The sequence below is a fragment of the Apiospora hydei genome (assembly GCF_038363865.1).
Source record: "Apiospora hydei strain CBS 114990 chromosome Unknown utg000004l_segment0_segment0, whole genome shotgun sequence".
NCBI lineage: Eukaryota > Fungi > Ascomycota > Sordariomycetes > Amphisphaeriales > Apiosporaceae > Apiospora > Apiospora hydei.
The window spans coordinates 4902321-4927340 of record NW_027117363.1 but is presented as its reverse complement, the minus strand read 5'-3'; the positions used below and the strand labels follow the sequence as shown (position 1 = coordinate 4927340).

At 55.2% G+C, this 25020-nt stretch overlaps 10 protein-coding genes across 10 annotated transcripts; 4 read left to right on the top strand and 6 right to left on the bottom strand.

The window, feature by feature from the left end:
* Positions 1-391: 391 nt before the first annotated feature.
* On the bottom strand, positions 392-1560 carry PG997_004082 (inorganic pyrophosphatase; the record flags this gene model as incomplete). Its single annotated transcript, XM_066808397.1, has 5 exons — positions 392-533; positions 597-680; positions 737-1080; positions 1154-1273; positions 1384-1560. 5 exons carry the CDS (start codon positions 1558-1560, stop codon positions 392-394), a joined length of 867 nt encoding a protein of 288 aa, XP_066672015.1.
* Positions 1561-2821: 1261 nt separating this feature from the next.
* PG997_004081 (uncharacterized protein) lies at positions 2822-4131 on the top strand (the record flags this gene model as incomplete). The annotated part of the gene is made up of 2 exons (XM_066808396.1): positions 2822-2963; positions 3032-4131. The coding sequence occupies 2 exons, from the start codon at positions 2822-2824 to the stop codon at positions 4129-4131; spliced, it is 1242 nt and encodes a 413-aa protein (XP_066672014.1).
* A 424-nt stretch (positions 4132-4555) lies between these two features.
* PG997_004080 (uncharacterized protein) lies at positions 4556-5431 on the top strand (the record flags this gene model as incomplete). The annotated part of the gene is made up of 1 exon (XM_066808395.1): positions 4556-5431. One exon carries the CDS (start codon positions 4556-4558, stop codon positions 5429-5431), a length of 876 nt encoding a protein of 291 aa, XP_066672013.1.
* A 78-nt stretch (positions 5432-5509) lies between these two features.
* On the bottom strand, positions 5510-6661 carry PG997_004079 (DRB0094 family RNA ligase; the record flags this gene model as incomplete). Its single annotated transcript, XM_066808394.1, has 1 exon — positions 5510-6661. The coding sequence occupies one exon, from the start codon at positions 6659-6661 to the stop codon at positions 5510-5512; it is 1152 nt and encodes a 383-aa protein (XP_066672012.1).
* Positions 6662-7794: 1133 nt separating this feature from the next.
* PG997_004078 (uncharacterized protein) lies at positions 7795-9167 on the top strand (the record flags this gene model as incomplete). The annotated part of the gene is made up of 3 exons (XM_066808393.1): positions 7795-8015; positions 8093-8919; positions 9001-9167. 3 exons carry the CDS (start codon positions 7795-7797, stop codon positions 9165-9167), a joined length of 1215 nt encoding a protein of 404 aa, XP_066672011.1.
* A 510-nt stretch (positions 9168-9677) lies between these two features.
* Positions 9678-10343, bottom strand: PG997_004077 (GINS complex- Sld5 component; the record flags this gene model as incomplete). The annotated part of the gene is made up of 1 exon (XM_066808392.1): positions 9678-10343. One exon carries the CDS (start codon positions 10341-10343, stop codon positions 9678-9680), a length of 666 nt encoding a protein of 221 aa, XP_066672010.1.
* Positions 10344-11294: 951 nt separating this feature from the next.
* PG997_004076 (mitochondrial 54S ribosomal protein mL53) lies at positions 11295-11665 on the bottom strand (the record flags this gene model as incomplete). The annotated part of the gene is made up of 2 exons (XM_066808391.1): positions 11295-11410; positions 11485-11665. 2 exons carry the CDS (start codon positions 11663-11665, stop codon positions 11295-11297), a joined length of 297 nt encoding a protein of 98 aa, XP_066672009.1.
* Positions 11666-12142: 477 nt separating this feature from the next.
* PG997_004075 (uncharacterized protein) lies at positions 12143-13312 on the top strand (the record flags this gene model as incomplete). The annotated part of the gene is made up of 1 exon (XM_066808390.1): positions 12143-13312. One exon carries the CDS (start codon positions 12143-12145, stop codon positions 13310-13312), a length of 1170 nt encoding a protein of 389 aa, XP_066672008.1.
* Positions 13313-14390: 1078 nt separating this feature from the next.
* Positions 14391-16336, bottom strand: PG997_004074 (HMG box protein; the record flags this gene model as incomplete). Its single annotated transcript, XM_066808389.1, has 2 exons — positions 14391-15302; positions 15359-16336. The coding sequence occupies 2 exons, from the start codon at positions 16334-16336 to the stop codon at positions 14391-14393; spliced, it is 1890 nt and encodes a 629-aa protein (XP_066672007.1).
* A 5317-nt stretch (positions 16337-21653) lies between these two features.
* Positions 21654-24423, bottom strand: PG997_004073 (c6 zinc finger domain containing protein; the record flags this gene model as incomplete). The annotated part of the gene is made up of 8 exons (XM_066808388.1): positions 21654-22672; positions 22726-22830; positions 22957-22984; positions 23116-23143; positions 23208-23483; positions 23587-23855; positions 24011-24125; positions 24257-24423. Coding segments are annotated over 8 exons (2007 nt in total), but the record flags the coding sequence as incomplete, so codon positions are not given.
* Positions 24424-25020: the final 597 nt, after the last annotated feature.

Genomic DNA, 25020 nt, shown 5'->3' with positions numbered 1-25020 from the left:
GAGGGGGCCAACACCTTTACAGGGGGCTGCAACGCGTTGCCTTGCCATTTGGCCATGAGTGCTGATGTGTGGTCACCACCAGCGCTGATTGTGATTTTAGACAGAAATCATTAATCCATTTTCTACGTTCATGAACTAGTGCGCACGTCTACGATTGCCCAGTGCGGCGTTGTGTACATCTGGCGTATTCAATATGTGGTGAGACAGGAAGCTGGAGTTTTCAATATGCAGTGAATTGTATTTTTTGTGCAACAACAAAGATCAGTAAGGGGTTATAGGGGTGCTCCCTATCAACACGCTTCCGTTTTTCAGTTCCCCACTAACCCCTTTGATCGTTGGTAAATCCCCGCAAGTAGTTTTTTGTCTATCAGTTCCCAAGTGTATACAACATTTAAGCAGCAGCACCGCTGATGAAGAACCACTTGTCAATGGAAGCGTCAATCTTCTCAGGGGCAAGCTCCTGGTTGGAAGGCAGAGGAGGCAGCTGGTCCTGGGTGATGCGGCTGGGAGAGTTGGCAGCAGTCAAGTTGGTGCTGAACGGGAAACAAATTAGTATTAATTGTCTGGTTAGTTTGGAGTGATTCTGGATTGCTTACGTGGAAACACCGCCGGCAGGGGTCTTGCCAGTGATGAGTCTTTCCCAAGCCTCGCCACACTCGCGAATGACATCGAAAGCGTACCTATCAGCAAAGTTAGCAAGCGGTATAACGCCAAGAGAAACGGTGGCAAGACGCACTCCTTGTTCTTGCACTCGCCGGTGAAGGCGAACTGGTTCTCGGGCTTTCCATCGGGGATCTTGTAGATACGGAACCACTCGTTGGTGGCACGGAGAAGGCCGGGCAGGTGGCGCTCGACATCCTCGACGTCGTTTAGCTTGGGGGCGAGGGGGTCGTTGATGTCAACGACAATGACCTTCCAGTCGGTCTCCTCCTCGTCAAGCAGAGCCATGACACCGAGGACCTTGACCTGCTTCACCTGGCCGACATGGCCGACGAGCTCGCCGATTTCGCAAACGTCGAGAGGGTCGTTGTCACCCTTGGCCTTGGTCTCGGGGTGGACGGAGTTGGGGTCCTCCCAGGTCTGTCATGAGCAGGTTGAGGTTAGATCGAGTTGGGTCCTACCGCGTTCGGGGGAAAGGAGGGATAAAACTAACCTGGGGGAAGGCACCGTAGTTCCACAGGTAACCCTTGTGGGGGAAGCAGTTGCGGACGTAGCGAAGCTTGCCCTTCTTGATGTCCTGCTTGATGGGGTTGAGAAGCTCCTCCTTGGAGATCTAGTAGGCAAAAGTCGCGTGTCAGCAAAACAAGCAATCCATCAACCACCACAGCAGGCACAGGCGGTCAGGGCGGTCAGGATGGTCAGGTATAGTAGCAGCAGACGAACCTCGAGCTTGGCGTTGGTCCAGCGGGGGATCTCGACAATCATGTTCAGGATGCCCTTCTCCTGGTCGGCGTAGAGGGGAATGTCGTGAAAGGGGGAGACGGGGACGCCATCCTTCTCGACGTAGACGCGGTGCTCCAAGGTGTTGGGAGCGGCGACCTTGCGGACGGAGTAGGCCATGGTGGCGGAGGGGTCACGAGGACGATGAAGCTTCTGGTCGATTGATAGCGGCGCTGAGCTCGAAAGATGACGAGCTATTTGGGCGGAGCGTTGGGATGCTATTTTGGCGGAGGAAGAAGAAGACAAGGGCGATGGAGTGTTGGCAGAAGAATTATTGTGACGGAAATGGACGGCGGAGGGGATGCTGCTAGAGCGGGTAGGAGGGAGGGGTACGGCTACGGCTACGCTGGCCCTGCGTGCTGCTGGATTGGTCGGCCAGCTTGGAGGCTGCGATGGTGTGATTGGCCCGGCCGCGGGGTTGGCTAGTAAAGGGGAGCAGGAAGGATGACTAAGGCACCGCGGAGGCGACAAAGATTTCGAGAGGTGCTGCTGCTGCTGCGGAAACCGGACTGCCTGCGGGAGTGTCTGACGACGAAACACAGGCGCTCGAAGCGACAGCATAAGGTTGGTTGGGAGATATTTATACCTACTCATAAACTCAAAGCTCGCTCCAGCTTACTTGTGAGGCGTGGGGGTAGTGCACAACAACAGCCGGCTACAGAGGTATCTTACAAGCCACGGACGGCTCTCGAGATGGACAGCGTGGAACGGAAACGACTGACGGCAAGCACAGGGCACTGGCACTGGCACTGGCACTGGCGCAAGCACTGACCGGGTGGGTGAAGGGAAGACTTCAGACTTCAGATTAACCTCGAGAAGCTCGTCGTACCCCTGCCCGCCTGTACGTCGATGCCCGTGCCGTTCGAGCCAATCAGACATCCATGCCTCGGGTAGTTTTTCTTCTAATGCCTGTCTAGTTTTTCGAGGTTACAGCGCATGCAGGCGGGTGTAGGTGTATGTGGCGAGGCTTCACTGAAGCGACCTGATTGATATTCCATTTCACTCACGTACGTCGACACACAAGACAGTGCGATTTAGAGGTAGGATTGAGGGTATACTCAGTAATGGGACATACTTGAAAACTGCATGTTACGGAACTCAAAATCTAACAAATAGGCATACATGTAGCTACCAAAGGCATCAATTATGCACGCACGATGAAGTTCTACAAGGTACCATCGGCAGCGTTTGAAATGGTGGGGTTTTTCCGATTAGATTAGACGGATCCGACCCGCCGGGAATTGTGAGTAAACCAGTAAGTGCATGTAGGTAATTCGGAGAAAGGCGTGCCTGGAAACACAAGAATTTGATTCCACGCTCGCCTCCATCCAAATCCCTCTTCCGTGTCATGTCCCTTCTCAGCCGGTTTATGAGAAGCATTATGGCGACCGAAATCAAGAAGGTTCCTATCCCCCGCCGCGGTGTCGACTACCGCGGCAAAGTCGTTCTTGCGCCCATGGTGCGCTCCGGCGAGTTGCCGTCGCGGCTCTTGGCCTTGCACTACGGAGCCGACCTGGTATGGGGTACGTCTTTGCATATACTTTGCGCATTTGGGAACTTGCGACTGACGATGAATCTATGGATTGTTCAGGCCCCGAAACCGTGGACAAAGCCATGATCGGCACCACCCGCAAGGTTCACGAGGACACCAAGACACTCATGTGGACGCGAAAGCCCCATCAGGGCGCGAAGCAGCCTCCCCCGGATGCCAAGGAGAGCATCATCTTTCAGATACACCCAGAACGAGAGGGACGGAAACTTATCTTCCAGCTTGGCACTTCCAACCCCGACTTGGCCGTGGAAGCAGCAAAGCTTGTTGCTGCCGACGTCGCTGGGATCGATGTGAACGCCGGCTGCCCCAAGCCATTCAGTGTGCATTGCGGCATGGGTGCTGCTCTGCTCAAGACGCCGGACCTCCTTGTCTCTATACTGGAGGCCCTGGTAGAGAAGGTGGGATCCGAGCACGAAATTGGAATAAGCGTCAAGATCAGGCTGCTCGAGACGCCTGCGGAAACAGAGGCCTTGGTTCGCAAACTCGTCGCGACTGGCATCACCGGTCTGACGATACATTGCCGCACGACCCCGATGCGCCCCAGAGAGCGCGCGATTCGCGAGCAGCTGCGCATGGTGGCTGGTGTCTGCCATGAGGCCGGTGTTGCTTGTGTGATGAATGGCGACGTAGAAGGCCGTGACCATGCTTTAAGCCTGATGGAGGAGTACGGCACTGATGGAGCCATGATTGCAACTTGTGCTGAGAAGAACTCGAGCTGTTTCCGGGCCAAGGCCGATGGAGGTGTTGCGCCCTGGAAAGAGGTGGTGGAGCAGTACCTGCGATGCTGTATGAATGTCGAAAACAGGTTCGGCAACACCAAGTACTTGCTTTGCCAGATCATCCCAGGTAAACAGCCCGAGTACAAACTTATTAGTGCGTGCAAGAGCTATACGAAGACCTGCGAGATGCTCGGCTTTGAGCACCTCCTGGACCAGGCTCGTGATGTGGACAACAAGTTTGACATCTACCCGAATGGCGCCAAGAAGCCGGAAGCGAAACCAAGCAATAAGACAGCAATGGCGGCGGGTGGACCAAAGGCCGAATATCGCGCACAGGAAAAGAAGCCCCTGTCGGCACGGGGTGTCACGGCTACTCCAGCCCAGTCGGAGAAGGCAGAAGGCATGGCAATTTCTGCTTAAGTGGCACAGCACACTGGAATCTTGCATTACACGGCGTACATACATACATCTTAGCATTTGATGGAGTTGGATTTGGCTATATCCCGGCAAAGGGGCTAGAATTAGGGGATTTTCTGCAACAAAACTGAGCGCTGTTTCACGAAGCCTTTGCCTTCTTGTATCGCCTTATATTATGATTTGTGGTATTTATGACCCTACTCGGCCGAACTGTCCGTTCCAGGGTGTAATGGATTTCCAAGAAATGCCCCCTTTGGGCAAATATGTGGCTCTATTCCATATTGCTCTTTTCAGCTTAGATTCGGTTAGTAAGTGGCACTCAAAATGCGGGCTCCCCGACTTGAGCGTTCATCCCGCGAACTTGACGACAAACAAGATATCATACAATAACACAGTACCCCTGTTTGTGTATGATACTCAAATCAATATGGCGCAGTTGCAGTATCTCCCAACCGAGATACTCATTCAGATCCTGCAATATGTTCGCCACGTGGACTTTGGCGCGTTTCTTTTTAGTCAGGCAGCTTCGAGGCTTTTTCGAAGTATCATTCAAGACATGATCATCTCGGCACAGCAGCCCTCGCTCAGCAGCGCCCAGGGGCAAGAGAGACCTTGCCTGCACCCTTTCCTCCAGCGCAGGTTCGCGCCTCTCTTCAACACCACCGCCGCGTTTACGGCAGAAGAGCGCGTGAAAAACGTCTACTATTACCTCTCGCTCGAGGGCGACTGCACCCTCCCCTTCCGGCGTCTGCCCTGGGCGCAGGACGAGGCCGAGCGCGAGATCTACCTTCGCCCAGAGGCCAGCTGGCGGCGTCTCCCTCTGCTGGCCGGAGACGGCGGGGCCATTACGCAGCTGGAGATCGTCAAGAACTACACGACGCAGACCAGCGACACGGTGGAGTACCTTCAGGTCGAGCTGCCCTCGCTGCAGCAGCAGCTCACTATGGGCACGTTCTACGATCTGCTGTTGGGCGAGCAAGCCACCTACGGCTGGGAGACGGGCAGCTGGGAGCTGCACCTGGGCACGAGGCTGAGGAACATCGACTTGTTGTTCGAGTACGAGTGCTATGTTTACAACGATCCGGAGCTGGTGGACTTGGACGCCCCACCACACTGCGCCGTCCTGCACGTCCTAGGCGGCTCAGGCTGTGACCAGGAGTTTGCCGGTGTAGACTGGGAAACGTGTTGGAAACCGCAAGTATTGGGACAGAAGCCGCCCAGATGTCTATCATGGCAGGGGCCACTAAAGCAGATAGACGAAGGATCTGAAGTAGGAGATGATGATGATGTTAATGACGAATGACGCAGAGTGTGTATTGTAGTTCTAAGTGTATGTATATATCTCATTATATAGTCGACTTAGGTAGTGCTGCAAACTCGGTCATTTCCCGTGTTTCAGCAGATAAGAGTTTGAGATGGCCTTGAAGCTGAAGTCACTACCGACATGTTTCAACACGATACCCTCCCTCTTCCTCTTATTCAAGCCGATCCCTTCGGCGCGCTGCAGCAGGTCCGGCACACTGGTGGCGATCTCCCGCAGCGGGAAGTAACCAATCACGGGTACGTGCCGCAGCCCGAGCTGCTTCGCCATGGCCTCGGTCTCCTTGGGCGGCAGGTACTTCTGGGCATCGATGTCCCATACGGCGAAGACGAAGAAGACGTGGAACCCGACGGGGAAGCCCTCAAAGTTGCTCTGGACCGTGGCGCCACACAGCTCGCCCTGGACGGCGAGGTTGCGGTTCAGCCCCGCCAGCTGCTCGGGCAGTTTGTTCCTCTTGGCGACCCTCCAGTACTGTGGTCCGGTGTCGCTATTGTTGTTGTCCTCGGCGATGTCGACGTTGCGGGAGCAGACGCCGAACCGCCCGTTGGGCAGGACGGCCGTCGGCTGCTTTGCGGCGTCCGCTTCGGACAATTCCGGGAGTTTATCGCTGTCGTTCCGCACGAAGTAGGCCGTCATGGACGAGCCGTCCATCTTGGTGCTCTCCTGAAAGATTTCATCCTTCCACTCCTCGAAGACGTCGGGCAGGTTTTGGCAGCGCTCCTGGTCCGTCTTGCGGATGAAGGAGGGGATGGGCTCCTTGGGAATCTCGCTCCACCCACTCGTCTTGCTGTGCATGGCCTCCCACTTCTGCACCTTCAGGACGTCCTCGAACGAGGACTTTTGGGAGAGTTTCTCGGCCTCTTCTCGGCCGTGTTCGTCCTCCAGCTTCTTTAGTATCCCAGCCAGCTCGGGGAAATCGCCGAGCGGGATCAGCAGGCCTTGGGAGATGTGGCCGCGCATTTTCTGCGACTTGACCCGGAAACCTCGGTGGCCGTTCCAGTTGATGAAGTTAGGCTCCAGAAAGGCCCATCTCGGGTCCTCGGCCGGGAGAAAACTGTCGATTTCGAAGAAGACGCCCAGTTGTCCTTTCTGAAACCCATCCTTTTTTACAATGCATTGCCAGCCATCCACTAGAGCAATCTCGATCCGGTCTGCGCCCTTGATGGGTTGGATATCGGTGACTTTCCGGACCGTCACTAGTCGTCGTAGCATGGTGTGTTGATATGTCGACGCTCAGGCTTCGGTGGTTATGGTGGAAACCCGCATTCCATGTCAGAGGCAGGGCTTGGTACAACACGGCATATATATATATATAGACGAGCATGTGCTGTCAAGTCCTTCCCCGGGATACAGGCCTGTGCCCAAGTTCTGACGGTGACGGGAAGTGACTCAATGCCGGAGGCAGGAAGTGGCGGAGCAACTGCTAGTCTCCGGGGCGAGAAGATCCAACAAGTACGTCTTATTTCTATTTAGTCTTGTTATCGGGGCCCAGGTAGAGTGAGCCATTCAGCGCATATTCCCCTATGGAATCCGAGATCCGTGGATTCGACTGCATCTCACAACTGTGCAATTCTACCTATCCTTTAGCCATAATAAGATGGAAACGTGCCTCAAGTATGTACTTAATGTACTTCTGGAACGATCTTGCCCGATTGATGGAGCCATCTGTGCATTCGTCCCAATTGCCCAGCCAGCCGACACATTGACACGAGAGGTCCCGGATAGGAAAAGGCATAGGGATTGATGCACTGATTCTATATACCTGATATAAGGTACCTGCATCTTATCCATCTCATGGAAAGTAATGGGTACAGTTGTTGATACCAGTTGATACCTAAGGTATGATGTAGACATGCGTGTAAATTGGGGATAAAACGAGAGCTACTGGCTAGAAAGCGGCAGGTGGGATGATGTCAACCCCGCTAAGACGGCAGTCTCTCGACGAGCTACTAACAGGGTAGGCTCAGAGAACCACCACGTACGTACTTCCATGCGACAAACAGCCGCCATGCTTTGTCTGGACAAGCCATTGACTCTAGACATTGCAAGAGAAATAATAAGCGGCAATCGTCTCAGCCCCTGAGACCTCTTTTTCCTGCTGTCTGGCCCGCCGTATTCTTCATCACCCCCCGGTTGCGTGCGGCCTTGGATTCGGCAGACAACATCTCGATACCCGCCGACTCCAACTTCTTATCGGCAAACTTCAAGCTGGCTCAGGGGACCGTCGACGAATCTACCTGGGGAAACTTGCACCCCCCTTACGCCGTAGTCATTGAATCCTGTACACCCTCTGAGCCCCCCAACCTACCCACCTAACCTACTTATCCGTCAGACCAAAATTCGTAATGAGCGATCTGCAGAAAGCCTGGGCCAAGTCCCGGCTTACTGCAGGCATTGGTCCCGACGCCTTCGACGAGCGAGAGGAGGAAATGGAGGAGGCCGACAGCTACATCACCGACCTCCCAGAGTCTCATCCTGACGATGACTCCTCCTCGGCCTCCTCGGCCTCCTCTACAGGCACAATCATACCGTCCCCCAGCCAGAAGCTGTTTGCTAGGCCTCAAGGGTAAACCCACTCCTTTACTAAGCAGGAATCCTTCCCACTCGCCCGACCTCAGCAATGGCTGCTAACAGGGAAAACAGCGTACCACGAGGGCGCACGTTACAGCCCATACCATGGACGACCTACTTTGAACGGGAGCTGTTCCTCCAACCTCCTGGCAGTGCGCCTGGCCTCACCCTCCATGCCTATCTCACATCCCCAGGCGACAAGGGTCCCCTGTTTGTGATGCACCATGGAGCTGGCTCGTCAGGCCTGTCGTTTGCCGTGTGCGCATCCGAGATCCGCAAGCGCGTCCCGGCTGCTGGCATGTTATCAATCGATGCACGGGGACACGGCTTGACCGTCACGCCCGAGGGGGAGGAGCTTGACTTGAGCTTGGGGACCCTGGCCAAAGACCTCCTGACCGTCATCACGATGACCAAGGCCGAAATGAAATGGGCAGAGCTGCCTCCCGTCATACTGGTGGGCCACTCGCTCGGGGGCGCTGTCGTCACGGAACTCGCCAAATCTGCGCAGCTAGGAAACGCGCTGCTAGGCTACGCTGTGCTTGACGTGGTCGAAGGTTCGGCAATGGATGCACTACAGAGCATGCAGACATACCTGTCTACGAGACCGACTGGTTTCGCCACACTCGAAGCTGGTATAGAATGGCACGTACGATCACGGACTCTACGAAACTCCACCGCGGCACGCACAAGTGTGCCGAGTTTGTTGAGCAACGAACCCGCAGCAGAGGGTGATTCGCGGCCGTGGAAATGGCGAACGGATCTAGCGCAAACGCAACCCTTTTGGGAAGGCTGGTTCGTAGGTTTGAGCAAGAAGTTCCTGGAAGCAAGAGGCGGAAAGCTGCTGTTACTCGCAGGCACAGACAGACTGGACACTGAGTTGACCATTGGCCAGATGCAAGGTGAACCATTGTACCCTATCATCATGACTATTATCACCATTTCTCGACGTGGCCCGAACTTTATTGACTTTTGTTTTGCAGGAAAGTACAACTTGCAGGTCTTTCCAGAGGCCGGCCACTTCATACACGAAGACCTACCGGAAAAGACGGCGGTTTCTCTGGTAGACTTTCATCGCCGCAACGACAGGAGTGCTCTTGTTCTGCCGCCAAAGGTTTCGGACCTTCTCAAGCAAGGGAAAAGGGTCTAAATCCAAGCCCAGTACCCATATAGAATAGGGGAACCCGAGACACGCAGCCTGTCTCGTCGTCCTTGGCCTCGTGGCATCATATACCTTATTCCCTAGACCGAACCCATGCCGGAGATAGTATATCGCCTCTGTTTAGAGGGACAGCTACGACTCACGATTTCAAGAGCTGATGACGCAAGCGTTTGACCTTGTTCCTGGCACTTCCCGCATCGTAGAGTGCAGGGGTGGCTGCAGGGGACTTTGGCTTACTACTACTACTTGTAAGACGAGGCTTTCCCGGGGCGATGGATAGAATGACGTACCTGGCCTGTGCCAGTTGGACGGGCGCAACCTTCTGGGATTCTACCTACCATTCGGGAGGCGAACCACAGAATAGTGGGTTGGGATGCCGTGACGGCGATGCCATTAGCGGCCCTGCGATCCGTAGATGCTTTGCTCTTGAGACTACCCCCCATTCAACATAGAGAACATTTGTGTAGAGCTCCGTGTGCTTAGCAGCGTTGTATGTTCTCAAACGAGCTCGGCGGTTTCGGTGTCGACCAAGGGCTTCGCATCAGACCACCTGAGAATGATGATGTCGCCGGTCCTGCCTTGGACGTCGCCGTCGGCGTCGACGCCCTTGCCCACGACCCGGGCGTCGCGCAGCAGCCGGATGAAGACGGCGCTCTCCAGGTCAGGGGTGTCGATCATGGTGATGTTGCCGGACGTGTCGTTGAGGTTCTGCAGGGTCGGGCCGAAGGAGCCCAGGAAGGAGGCCAGGTAGTGGTTGTGCAGCAGGGCCTGGTGGCGGGTAGCGTAGGCGAGCTCGGTGGGCGAGAGGCGCGCGCGCAGGTCCGGCGTCGACAGGTAGTGCAGGGCGTGGCGGTCGACCTTGGCGAGGCGTGCGCGCAGATAGCTGCGCACGAGGAACTTGTAGCGCTCGAGCTCGGTCTGAATGACGATGAGGGCGAAGTTGCTGCGCGGGTCCATGTCGCCCGTCAGCACCTCGACCCGCTCGATCTGCGAGGCGATGCGGCCGTTCACGCGCTCCACCAGCCCGTCCGTCGGCCAGGACAGCAGCTCCGGCGTCGAACGCTCGGCGACCCAGACGCGGGTTAGGGATTGGAGGTCGCGCGTCTCGGAGGGGAGCCCGGACGAGGAGGGGTCGACCTCGCGGAGGATGTCGTCAATGTCCATGGTGCCAAAGGTGTTGTTGGTTCTTGGAGAAATCGGGTTCGGAGCGGGTGTGATGCGGAAAGCTCAGGGACGACAAGCAAGTAGCATCCAAAATACCCCAAAAGTCGTATTGGTAGTGGGAGAACAATAGGTACAGGATATAAATCAATTAGTCGCGTCTTGCCAGGCCGAATACGCGCCAGTTGAAATTGTAGAATTGGCGGGGTTGTAGATGGATGGTGGGGCATATTCATTCCCTCCCCAATTGCATAAGTAAGTAGGTATACATCATAGGTCGTGGTACAAAAGGGAAAGCCTCTACTCCAATCCTTTGAAGATTAATAGCATATAATCGTTATTATACTAATTTTACTGATATATCACCTCAGGGGGCGCAAATGCAAATATGACGTGCCCCTCGTAAGTATTCTCAAGAAGCATTTGCCTACAGACTCTTGGACTACCTTCCACTCCCAAAGTACATAAGGGCAACATGTTCAACATGAAGCTCGGTAGACTTTACTAGTCCCGCCGCGCGCGAAAGCGGTATTCCCGAGGGCAATGTCGCACAACGTCCTCCCTGAGAGGCATCCGAGATCGACTGGGAGCTGCCACGGTCGGTGTCCCCGTCAGCAAATACGGAGACAGAAATTGCGACGGGAACGTGGACAGGCTCCGCCGTCGGCGTTACGATGACGGTTCCTGTTCGACTCAGAATGCAGTATCGAGGGGAGAGAGGGCGACAGGCATCGCTGCCATGGCCCACGAGGTCAAGCTTGCGTTCTATGCATATGATGTAATATGTACAAGCTGGGGTCAGCCGCCGAAGGTATCACGTCTTTCTCTCGTACACTCCATCCCACAACAAATATGCTGCGGTATCTGTACAATGGGAGGCTTCTGCTGGAAATAACCCAAACGCCTTTGCCATCGAATGCTTCATTGTTCCCTTGCAGCCCGACCACGGTCCGTCTAACCGTCGTTCAAGTCGGCCTGCTTTTGTAGAAATCGGGAATGACGATCCACCTCCTCGATGATTCCCTTGATCCCCAACTTTGCGCCATCCAAGTTCATCTCCTTGCCGTCCTCTGCGAAGAAACGCACCTGTTAGTACTGAGATGGCAATAATCATTCCTCTTGCAGCTCGGAGGGTCGAACGTACTGAACTTGACCTGGAGCATCGCGGGATCGGCCGAGGTGCGCGGCAGGAGTTTGGTGTCGATCTTCATGCCTTGATTCCGTGCATTGGCCGGCAAGGACGACAGGAACAGTCGCGTGGATCGGGCGGCTGTTGAGAACGGGTTGAACTTGGTGTTCACCTCGGTGATGAACCTGGTGATCATGATTGCGAGTGCTGCAGCGCTGGAATTAGCATCCTCTCTGCCAGGAACAGTCGAGTCTCCCGCGTGTTCGACTCGACCAAGGGGCGCACTCACTTGAAACCAATTGCGCTGAGCTGGAAGCCGGTCAGTGCTGTTGCAACGGAGCTTCCTTCGACATGCAAGGCGGTTTTCGCGAAGGTTGCAATGCCTAAAGTTGCGAGATAGGTACATACTTCAAATATCAGACGCCGGTCGCGATCAATTGGCAGCTGGACTGTGGCTGGTGGTACCGCAAAGTGTGGCAGTGCTAGGTCCGGGGTTTCTTTAAAACCAACGTCACCGAATGCCCAAGCAATTCCAGTAATTGCCTAGAGTTGCATTGTACCCCTGCATTTGACTTGTAAGTCGAGGTGTCCTCCTCGATTAGGACATGTTCGCATCTGGCCTTTGCTACTTCACCACAACACCCAAAACGCCCATTTGAGAAAGCAAGCCACCATGTCGACCGACGATCGGGAACAGCGGTTCGCAGAACTGCACGACCGGCTCACATCCTTGCAAGATGCCATGTCCCAGCTCCGGGAGCTCATCGAGCGTCTCGCCAACTTCGACTTCCAGCCCGGCTCGGTACCGCTGGCCGCTGGCGATGACGACGATGTCAGCGCGGAGCTCAGCACCGAAATCATCCAGATCATACGCGAACAGAACGAAGACCTGGAGCTGCTCCACGAAGACATCACATCCCACCGGCCCCCGAAGCAGCACGACAAGGCCAGGTTAACCGACGGGGTGGAGCGATTAATGGGGGAGCTGGCCGTCTGCCGCGCATCCTTCCGCAAGGCCCAGATGTCGGCCAAGCGCAACCGAGAGACCGCCCAGCGGAAAGAGCGACAGCTGTTGTTGGCAACTTTGGCCGCTTCGCCCAAGTTGCGATCTGGCGCATCATCCCCGGCATCCGACCAACAGCAGCAGCAGCAGCAGCAACCGCCGGTGCGGCGGAGGAAGAAGATGCGGTCCGACATGACCAAGGACGAGCAAACGGTGTCAGCTGCCAATGACGTTACGGTAGCACTACGAAGGACCCACGACATGATGGTGGCCGAGCTGTCACGAAGCGATTTTGCCCACACGACGCTGAAGGAGTCTACGGCTGCACTGGCACAGCTATCCGATTCGTACTCGAGTCTGGATAGCGTACTTACCCGCTCGCGAGATCTACTGGGAACTTTACTGAAGAGCCAGAAAAGCGACACCTGGTACCTGGAGACAGCCTTCTATCTCCTCGCGGGGACACTCTGCTGGCTTGTGTACCGGCGCTTTCTGTATGGCCCGATGTGGTGGTTGATATGGCTGCCCGTCAGGACACTCTTCCGTGGCGGAGTCACAGTGACAAATTCCGTTCGGCACCACGGCGCGGATAAGGATGTGGCAGGCTCTTCCAGCGTTCAGCCGGGCGTTCCGTCGGCTGAGATGAACAACAAAGATGTCCCTACGATCGTGGTGGATCACGAGAAACCTCGGGAGTCGCCCGAACCCATTGATCCAGAATCCATGGTTGATATGATTGACCAAGTCGGGCGAATCATTGACGAGTCCAAGGACGAGACGCTATTGAGGAACGAGTCGACGATGAGATACCCAGCCCAAACAAGCGCATCCCGGAGGTAGAAGAGGAACTTGGCCCAACGGAGCGCATCCTGGAGGCAGAGGAGGAGATCGCAGTACCTCAGGAGCCTGAACGGCTGAGGGACGAATTATAGCGTAGCGCAGCGAGCATTGGTTTAGTTTCCGAATGAAATAGGAAGATGAAACAGATGGCGGCCCCCGAGCAGTCTTTTCCGTATGGATGGTTGACAGGTCACTCAAGATAATGAGATGTATCATGGCATAGCATCCGCTGTAGTGTGTAAGTGGTCTTGAAGCTTTATGAGAAAAGCACTACTCCTGAGCTGGGAATGAGCCAGGATGGAAGGGATACCGGAATCTGAGGGCCCACGGCATAAAGAATTCGAGGTGAGGAAGATGATATCAAGTTTTCAGATGCCATGCCCGTTGTCGAGACACTCGGGCTAATGTTACTACTCACAAAGGCACCCAAGTTTTACTTCTTGACCTGTCAATGTTCTTTGTTGGAGTCATGCTCCCCCTTCGCCCCTTTTTTTCGGGTGGCCGTTGTAGATACGAAAGCTCAAGCACGGGACGGACAGTCCATGCCCAGACGGTGGGAACAATGAGCCGACAGAGATGCCAAGTAGGTAGGTCACTATACATTTACAGCGTGTTTCACTTCATTATCTTCTGCCCAGGCTGGCAAGAGGCGAGAAACAAGAGGTTGGTCTCCAAGTTCATCTTTATGTGGCTCATTGGATATCTTTCTAAATTGACAAGAAGGCAGATCCTCGCCTCTTTCTTTCTACTACTTCATTCATGCTTTGAGAGCATAAATTCGACCTTCGTTTCCCTTCTATGGTCACCGAACTCCCAACCCCTTGGTCCGTATCATACAGAAGCAAATCCGTGCAGCGGCCCCTATTGACCAGATCCGATGTAGCAGAAAACCCCCCGTTATCCAAAGTCCTTGTTATCCAAGGAAGATGCATCATGTAAAAGGGAAAAAAGGGAATAATAGATACAATAGTCGAAACCCCTTTCTCCGGTGCCCACTCGGCTCGTTTATTCCATGCATACCAACAAACACCTCACACCACGCCGAAACTCTTCTCTAACACAAAACTTGTCGGTCTGTTTAACCGCCGCCACCGGCTTCTGAGCCAGCGCCACTCAGAGGTGCTACTGCTATAGTATCGATCGGACTGTTTGTCGATCCCTCGAGCAATTCGTTCATGGCTCGGTCGTCCAGCTCCTGTGTCCTCCAGTCGGCCGACTCCTGGAGCGACGGGTCCAACGCATCGAGGTCGCCCAACGACGCCGCCACCCCCAGGCCGGTGCCCGTCAGCGCCGGGTCGAACGCGCTCGGGTCCATGAAGTGGTGGTGGCCGTCGTCCAGGTCCCCGGGCGCCCCGCTCACGGGTGTGCCCATGTCGCCCATGTAGTGCTGGTGGTCCGCGCCGAGGTTGAAGATGTCGTCGTGCGCGTGGAGCTCGTTGTAGAAATCGTTGCCGCCCATGTCGGGTGGTGGTGCGCCGTAGCCGCCGTGCATTGACGACGGATGGGGCGTGCCAGACGAGAAGTCGGGGTGTTGGTGGTGGTGATCCGGTGGCGGTAGCGAAGACTGATGGGGTGACATGGTGGCAGAGGGCGGGTAGTCGTAGGGCGAGTCGGATAGGGGCACGGGCGTGCCGTGGTGGGAATAGGGATGGTGGTTCGGCGTGCCGGCGTGGTGATGATGCATGACGGGCGCCGGCTGCGCCGTCTTGATCATGTACACGTTCTCGTGGTGGTAGCCCGGGTGCGGCATGCCCTGTTGGTGGCCGTAGTGCTGAGGAGGCCCGACCGTCTGCACGCTTTGCGCATAGTACTCGCTCTGCGGCAAGGCCGTGTTGTACCCGGCCGGCAGCGGCTTATTGGGGTTCTGGTAGCTGTAGTGCGAGATGGTACGCGCATGCGACGGGTGGTGCTGGTACGGCGAGTATACGGCCCGGCCGCCGCCGGGGTGGTAGTCGGCGTCGGGATGGTCTGCACTGCGCGCCCGCGAACTCTGCATGCGCGGAGCCACCGGAAGGCCGCCGTCGAAGACGTCCTTGGGCTCGGCACCTCCCAGTCCTCGTCGCTGTCGAAGCCGCTGCCGGGCTTCTTGGTCTTCTTGGACTTGGAGGGCGTGAACTTGTAGTCGGGGAAGGCGCGGGCGTGGTTGTCGCGCTCGATGCGCGCCCAGTCGTTGTACTGCTCGATGACCTCCTTGGGCTCCTGGGCCCATCCCTGCCCGCACACGGCCGAGACGATCTGGTGGTTTTCGTGCGAGAAGCGCATCTTGACCCGGTTCTGGTGGTGCTTGCGGTACAGCATGAAGGCGTTCATCGGCCGCTTGATCTTGTGGTTCTTGTCCGACTCCACCTCGCGCCGCCGCGTCTCGATCGACCGGTTCACCCACACTTCGATGTCGGCGTCCGTCACATCCGTCACCCTTTTGCACATGACTGACAGGGGCTCGTCGAAGTTGAACTTGGGATCCGAATCGTTCGCAGGCTTCTTCTTTCCCTTGGCCTTGGGCTTCGGTTTCGGTTTCGGCTTGGAGACGCCGCCGGACTGGACGCTGCGCAACGGATCCGATTCGGCCGCCGCCGCCGCCGCCGTCGAGTGGCGCAGAGCATAGCGCTTTGCTAGGGGCATGGGCGGCGAGTGGAAGCCCGAATGAGGAGTGATCTTTTTCTCCGAGTTAGTCTTGGTCTCGTGTTGAGTCTTGCCGGGCATTTCCAGCCGCGTAGGGTCAAAATGAGAAGAGTCAGCACTTACCGATCCGGGATCCGGGTCTGGGTATTGTGAGTCGAAGCTGTCGTCATGATAGTAACCAGGCGTGCCTCCATGGCTCGGCGTTCCCTCATAGGGGCTGGGGTACATGGGCATGCCATGGTTATTAAAGGGACTCTGTGTTTGGTGGCGAGGAGGATATGGCACGCCGACAGCTGGCGCGGACTGGTTGTAGTTGACGAGATGTTGGAAGCCACTGGAGAAGTCTGCGCCTGCATCGGGGTGTTGCGAAGGCGCCGGGGAGGCGGGTCTTGTGTTCGACATATCTCCTTTGATAAAAGTATGAAGTCTCTCGAGACTGTTCCTGTTTCCTGGAGGCAAGGAGGTTTCCAAGGAAGCAGGGTGCGAATATAGGAGATTAGATATTAGATGTAAGGTAGGGCAATATTAGGACTGGATTCTCGTAAGGTCGATGGGGACTCGCCGTTACGGCGCTGGCTCGAATGGACTGGCCCGTGACGGTGTGATGAGTGATCATGCAACCTAGCTAGGGTCCAGGTAGCGAAGACTCCCGGTCGGATGGTGAAGTCGTAGCGGGCCACTGCTGCTACGTTTCCCTCTCGCTCTCCGAGCACTGCGTGTCTCTGGATAAGAGACCGTGAGCTGTGAGCCCGGTTAGTGTCTTGTCTGAACCAAGGCCCCGGTCCGCACCTTGGCAGCTGTGATAGCGGTGTGTCTGTGTACCGAATGTCACGGGGTTGCCGCGCAAGGGGGTGGGCAAAGTCTGAGCCCGGGGTGTTGCGAGACGGGGACGGTGACTCTTCTGGAAAGCGTCGACGACAATATGACAGAACAGCAAGATGAGAGGCAGTCGGCGCTTCTATCAGGTAGGTCTACTGCGCGGGAGAGACAAGGGGGTGAGAATACGTCGTCTGGTTGCGCCTGAGGTTTCAGAAACTCTTGTCAGTTGATGTGTACTTCAAGCGTTATATCCAGATGGATGTGGGTTGCGATGTCTGGTTTTTGGCTCCTAGCAGAGGGCGATGTCGCTTGTGTTACAGAGCTGCGTCTGTAGCGCCATGTACGTGCATGTATAGAGGTATGTTTATGTGTGTGTGTATCTCCCTACGTGAATGATACGAAGATACAGATGGAGCGGTAGGGGGCGGTGGGATTAGTGGAAAGACCTATCAGAAACACACAAGACGTGGGATTGTCTTGTACTGCTTCTGCTGTTAGGTTGAAGTGGGAGGGTGCTGGGGGATAGGACCTGGCGGGGTGTGCGTGTAGACAAGAGGCTGAAAAAGAATGAGATGTCACGCAATATTGGGAGGCAACTAACCTGTGTGGTGATGGACGGCCGTCTCTGTCTGGCAGCTCAAAGACGCGCGCGGTATTGAGACGCGTTTGCTGTCCCTTTCCTCTTAGAGAGAGGTTTGTATGTGAAGTGGGAATATATCCACCTCCTGTCTGCCTACTCTGCGCCTGGGAGGGACCTCTCTGCTGCAAGATGCAGGCAGATAAATAGATATTGGAGGGGGAGACACAGCAGACCGGCAGATAGGATGCTGGCGAGCTGGGCATGTACACGCCCCTGGGAGAATCTCACTAACACCCCGTATCAGATGGAGACAGTTAGATGCAGCCTTGCTGTACCTGTGCTCTGCACAAGCCTCTTCTGGGTTTTTCTTTGTTCCCCCTTTTTCTTTTGGCCTTTTTCCCCTCTTCCCGCCTGCTTGGGTCGCCGTCTACTGCTTCAATGGCGAAGAGCAGGCGCGCAGGAGTAGTGATGTTGGCTACTGGGTGTACGTAAGGCAATGTACCGATGAGTTCAAAAGCTGCTGTTACTACCGGCTTAAAGGGAGGTTGTCTTTGATGTGAAAGAAGAGCCGAGGGCCGATCGAAAGAGAAGGTGACTTTATGTTGGTTTATTTTGTCTGTTCGATATAGAGAATCCCAACGTAACAAGGTCTTTGGCGGGGGCAAGGTATAGGTGCTGCCAAAGGAAGCCGGGCAAAGAGAACGGGGGAGATGGGCTGGAGCACCGGCTTTGTTTGCCTTGTTCTGCTATGTCCAGTCTGTTGTTCCCGCGGCGTAACAGGCTCTTTGGAGAAGCGACCAACAGCATCGGAAGAAAGAAAACGGTACATGGCCTTTTCTTGGGACGCCGGGACTTTGTATGGACCATCTGCCAGTGTGAACGAACGGCTTTGTGGGCGTGGCAGGGGCGGCGTCCATTACCGCTTTCGGAAGGATGAAAGAAAGAAGCCGCCCGAGGACGGATGAGGGAAGGGGGAAAGACAGGCAGAGAGGATGGGTTGAGAGACAGTCGAGCAGAATGGAAGCGAACGCAGAAGGAAAGGACAAGGACCGCTCTCCGGCCGCCAGTCACACGCCAGAATTATCTCTGGCGCCCAATCCAACATGTTGCACACCCGTCTTCGGGCAGGGGCGTTTCTATTTCCGAAATCTGGGGGTCCTCGGTACATTCCGAGGCCCTGTTCGGAAAACGGGAGGGACTATACTGGGCGCCTGGGCTGTCTGCTTGCGAGGGGACTCGATTCCAGAGGCGAAGTAAGGATTGGGGCCGTCGCCGTCTTCTTCGTCTTACATATCTGGGCTGGATGGCCCTGGCTAAGACAGTCACCTCCTTCCCCCAAAGAGAAGACAAGCAGGCCTGCCTCACTTACTCTTCCAGACGCCGACACAGTCACAGTCATAGTCACAGCCGTAGCCGAGCAAGCTTCTTCTCTGGCAGGCGAGTCAATTAGTTGGAGACACACAAACCGGATGTTTATTTTCTTCGAGTTCACTTGAACACGACCACGGGCCCAGTCGACCTGGTCAAACCCATTATTCGATCTCGGGTTCTAGGAGCACGGAGTTTGGCCAAGGACGACACGTGTGTTCGTCAAAAGGCAAGAGCGGTTGCTTGTTGCTGCTCTGGGGATTCCTGTCGTCGTGTGTCAAGAGGGTCATGTGCAAATGCGAGCGGGTTGTTGGGCCGGGCTGCTGTGGAATGCTGGTGATGGCATGTCCGGAAACGTGCTGTGTGGCCCTCTCGTGGCGTGCCTGGGCCTAACATCTCCAGCATTCCAGTGCCCGTTGAAGAATACGGGCGAGGCTACTGCGCAGCTGATGTTCAGCTCGACAAATAATACGGCGTCACCAGAGTAACAAAGTGCAGGCTAATGCGAGTGACAGAAAGTCGGCCTGTGTGATGATGGATGTTCTTCTCCTGCTGCTGTATTGTGGCAGCCAAAGTTGATGCGTGTTGTTGGGGCTACCTGGAAGGAGCAAGGGAGCAAGCAAGCAGCAGCAGCAGCAGCACATGCTTACTTAGTAACGAGCGTACTTGCCGCACAACATCCAGCTATCTTCTCTCGCAACTCTTGCGCGCCATGCCGCAGCATGTAAGATGGGGAGAGAGTATCCGAATTTGCAGAGTTCCCATCTATTGCCCATGCACTCGTGGTGGTGCAATGGCACGATCGACATCTGCTGGCCTCCTGCCGCCTTCTGGGCTTGGCAGCCACCGTAGCTAAGATGCAACCGTCGTGCCCATCCCTGGCCCTGGCCCTGACCCTGATCCCGATCCCCAAATCTGCTCCCGACCCTGTTTGTCACCGCCCTCTTGCATGAACTCACGGGTACTTGCATTAGCGTCGATGCCGGGGTGGCTGTTTGGACGTCGGTCGCACACGAAATTGGGCCTTCTTCTCCCCCGTCGTCTGTCTATTATCCATGATCTCCTCAACCGGGGCTGCCTGTCTGCCTTGAGTACTTTATGGAATGGCAAGTGACACTGCAGCTACTACTGACAGAAACTATCACCACATACTGTATCCACTGTGAGCCTTTTCCATGGTATGTAATCCCGTGTCGTTGCGTCGTTGCTGGCACTGCAGAGCCAAGCATGTACGGCCCTGTCGGAGGAATGCTGACAGGTCACGGACACCAGCTACAGCTACATGTGGCCTACATGTACTTACGCCACGGCATGGGCGCCGCATATATACGGGGACTTCTTAAACATCGGCCCGCCCTTCCCTACTGCCACTGCCTACTATTCCCATCTTCTGCTTTCCGTCTTTTTCTTTACTTCACTTCATATCGTCCAGTCAGGGTTGCCCTCTCCTTTTTCCCTTCTTCCCGCTTCCTCGAGCTCAGCCCGTGATGTCGCGCCGCGCTTCAACGAAGTCGGGAACCAAGATGTACAGTAAACTCATGATAATCAAGTGATGTTGGAGGTCGCCATGAACGATCGTGCCACAAGAGAAAAAAGGAAAGAAAGAAGAAAAGAAACCAAACAACTGAGTTCCTCCCAAATTTCCTCGCCCTTGCCCCGTTCATGCTTATTGCCCGAAATGTCTCGGAGCTCAGACCAATGGTTCGTGACGACTGGGCTGGAATTGCGACAGCTCATCTTCGGACAGACCGCCCCCCTGTCCCCTAAGATCCTTCAGGGGTCTGATTTTGCAGAGTACTTCAAGTGTTGTTAGATGCAACGTGTAAATCGTTCTGGTAAGAAGACGTCTCTACTTCTGGGAGAGATGGTATCTCGCATGATTCGACGCCACAGACCAGCAGGTAGCCGCTCGCACAAGCATGACACGCACCAGAGCAAGAGATCCGGCTGCAAATTTCAGCCCCTGGGCCAAATTTGAAGTTGATTTCTCACTTACATTGGGTATTTATCTCTAGCTTACACCGAGTCCAGCGAGACATCCTTCTTGTCTCATCGGGGTACAGAGACCTGCCTGTCTGTGTTGAGGCAACCACGTGGCCAACCTGGGATAACGATGAAGAATGTAACAGTAACAGGTCCTACGATATCGAGACGCAGCAAATCTTGATTAGTTGACACTGGCAGAGCAACACGATGGTTTCTTCACGTCGTTGGTTGTGGAAGTTGCCCTGCCACTTGTTCCTGGCATAGATCTCGCCCTTTGGCCCTAATGTCGTAAGTAATATATACTTGGAACGGTCCATCCCGGTGGTGTTAGTATATGTATCAGATACCTGGCGGTGTTTCTTCTTCTCCAGCCAAGCCTGACTATTGGAGCTGCTTGTAGATCTATGAGCGGTCTGGTTCCGGCCTCGTATTGTCCCCAGCACCACTCCTCAAACCTCCAGTTGGGACCTTTGGCTATGTCTGAGCCAACGAGGCAAGTGACATACGTGGGAATATGCTGTCTTTGATTGCTGTTAGCAGTGCCATCATCAAATGCCTCACGTAACAGCTTTCCCTGGCACATGGAGCCTGTCAGCGTGGCAAGTATCCTCCAGCCTAGTCCTCCCTGCAGCGGAACCTTCGTATTTTCTAATCATTCTGCGACGCCTTCCTAGCAAGCCAAATACAAAGAGCAAGCGGAACTGCCGCCCATGGTATACTCTACCGAACGCCAAGGGCTGGCTACGATAACTGCGGCCCGCACCCAATCCCGACCGAACCAACCCACGGTCCAAAAAGCCGACGTCCAGAAAACGCGAAAGCGCCGAACAGATAGAAAGCAAAATACCAAACCGTGAAGATGAAGAGAAACCACATATTCCAAAGCATCATCCGATGAACTCCGTGCTCAACAAAGTCTCCCAAGGTTGGCCCGTTTCCCAAACCTTCAACATCAATTTTCGCGCCTTACGAACCTACACGTACCGAATCTACGTCAGTCACTGCAAAAAAAGAAAGGAGGGGGTTCATGGCTCGGTTTCCCCTTACCTGTGTCATCCCGTGCGCCTCCCCAGTCTCAAACCGCTCGAGGATAAAAGCCCGCTGAGACTCTTCCAGCGCGTCGCAACCCGCCGTAAACGTGGGGAACAGCATGCTCTGCTCCGACGTCCCATGGCGCCGTATACTATCAAAACACTCAATGATCTTCTTCACGCCCATCTGCACGTCCTCGTCCTCGGAGGGTCTGCCCAGAATGCGGCGGTATATGTGAATTAGACCGGCCCAGTGGAAGGCCTTATTCGTGGCGGCGAGGCCGACACGGCCCCATTTCTCCAGGTTGCCTTTGGTGTGGATATGCTTGCAGGGCCGCGGGGGTTGGCTCATGCTTTCTTTGATGTCGGCTTCGAGCTTGATCCCGAGTCCAAACGTCTCAGGGTCTGGTTTCCATTTCGCCGTGCCATGATGCTGTTGTTGCAGCGCGAGCCGCTCAGCATCGCATTTCCGGGCCAAGTCGGCAATTTTGGCCAGCAAGTAGACGCAACGAGTCGTGAACCCCATGATGCAGTCGATCTCATCATAGCCATCACTCCTATCCTCTATCTCGTAATCAAACATCCATGCCGTTGAAGAGTCCTTGGGGCCTCCGCTCAGACTCCCTATTACATCGAGGTAGGCGGCCCAACTCCAGAGGAACGAGCAGACGTTGTCCTGTCGGAAATTTCCTTGGTAGTGCAGACCGCCGGGTCGAGCTGTGATGAGCTCTCGCGCCAGACTTAGATGTTTCTGCCACGGGATACTGTAGCCAAAAATCTTTGGGGACACAATCTCCAGTGATGCCAGCATGATTGCGCTTGCGAGATTGGCGTCTGAGAAGTTCTTCCGCGGATCTGATAGAGCTTGCCGCAAAGTAGGGAAGATGTCGGTAACCCACGTCGCTATACGAAGTTCTGGCTCTGGGTGTTTCAGGACGCGTGCTCTGTGGGAAGCTGTACCTCGTCATGAGTAAGAAGTGAGTATATGGGGGTTGGATTGTCCATACCTGAGTATGCAAGTACTAGAGCCAGGAGATCATCGTTCTTCACGGCCATTAGAGGCAAAGTGTTCCGAAACGGGTTTGCTTGCGGATCGTCATATGGCACAAGTACTGGGCGATGTTAGTAGAGGTCCAGTATACATCATGGAACGCCACCATGTCCCATGATTCATGGGAATCCTCGAGCCATAGGCGGGGCATGTTGAGGGATTATACAGAAAAACAGACGTATCATACCTCTTGCCGTATTGTTAATGAAGTGGTGCTATACATGATTGATCAATTCAGTGGCCCACAGACTGACTAGGTATGGATGTGGTCAAAAGGCTTACGAAGTACTATAACACGATATTGTCAGACCCTACAGTGAACGAAAACGGAGAACCTGATACTTACCAGAAGATTCATAGGATTATTGAGAAGTCTATAGTAAACTGTGAGCATGCATCATTTTAGGCGCCTCTGGGCGAGAGTGGGAGGGCCCTTACTTGGGTGGTAGCGGCTCGAGGTGAGGAGGTATGTAGATGGTGACAGGTTTGTCATAATAACCTCCTGTCTTTTCTGTTGCATCATCCATATCAACACCGAATCCGAACTCCGCCGCGAACAGCTGGTCCGTATCGAAGTCCCCGAAGGGTGTCTCCATCCTATCGCGCTGGCTGAAAGGGGACTCCCCAGAACTTATCGCGTTGCCGTCATCGTTCTTGCCGAGGTCCAGGTCAGGTAGACCCCCGATCGACGCCGTAGTACCTGGACTGGCTCGACTGCGATGTATGAGTGTTAGAGGAATGCAGACTTGAAGGGCTGGCGTAGTCATCCTGAGAGCCCTGCAAGCCTGGAGGGCCAGACAGAAGCGAATGGACTGACATCCGCCTGATGTCAGGGGATGTCGCCGACAGCCGATCGGAACGTTGAGCCTGGCTTGTGTCATCGTCGCTGTACGTAGATGCGGTGGTGGGCGTGCCTGGTGACGCCACCGAAGGGACTATGGGCAAGGCCCATTTGAACGTTGGCGGCGCCCCGCTTGCCGAGGACGGAGAGAAGAGCGGCCCGTGGTCAGCAGCGGATTCTGCGGCCGCCTTGCTGTCGAGCTTGATGCGTTTTCTCGAACTCGGGCGTTGGTCTTCGGGCGGGCTCTGTGGTGTCGTGACAGACGCTTCTCTGGCCGGAGCTGAGGCGGTGGTTTTCCCTTTCACCACCCCCCTGGAGGAGGCACTGGGGCTGCCACTGGTCCCCCCAGTGGCTCAATCTTTCGCCCACTACTTGAGGCTGTCGCCGGAAACTGGTGCACCAACTTGAAGCCCTTGGCCGGGATAGAGGAAGCAGATGATGACGCTATGGTCGCAGAGCCAGGGTCGGCACCCTCGGGCTCTGGCCGCTTTCCCCGGCGGCCATCCCAGTTCAATCTGATACTATAATCACAATGCTCGCCGGCTCGTTGGCAGCTGGGTCCCGCATTAGCACATCAGCTCTCTATACTGTACCCCAGGTATGTATATATATACACATATATATGTATGTATGTATGTATGTATACAAGCGTATACCGTCCGGCTTGGGGGCCAATTCCGGGCTGGGTGTATGTTTGGGGGACTCGAGCAGACAGACAGACAGATGGATGGAAATGGAAAGGCTACTCACTTCAAGCAGCTCGGGTGTTCCTCCCCGCATTTGATCTTTCTGTTTTTGCAGGGCCTTGAGAGAGCTGGTTAGTCACGTCAACCCCAGAATTAATGATCGGCCAAGAAGAGCATCTGACCAGCACCCATTACGGCTCCTTCTTTTCGGTTCAGGCGCCCCAGGTTTCTTGGGTCGTGGCATGTTCAAGGGCCGGGAACGGGGTCCGGCAGACTGGTCCCGGGATTAGAATTGCGGCATAACATCAGCTGTGTGCCACTACGCTGAAGCTGCTGACATCTGCATCGAACGCAACGCGCTTTTCGGGGGGTCCTGCCAGATCGGTTATCGACTCTAACTCGCTCGGAAGCAGTGCCTGCATAGAGTAAGTATCCGAGGGTCGAAAAATGGCCGCGAGTGTTGCCAAGTTGATGCACCTACTTTAAGTATTCATTCAGTAACGAGGTCCCGGCTCGAATGGTCATGCTCCCCCAGAGACAGATAAGGTCGTTCGCTAGGCCGGCGGTTTCGGATTGCCGCTTCAGATACACGTGGGGCATGACTCGCGGGCGCCTGATAGCATGGCACTAGACAACCACAGACAGCACCAAGGCCCAAGGCCCAAGACCCAAGGCCCTGATGCAGCCTTCCACGGTCCAGTGGCTTGGTGTCACCGAATCACGA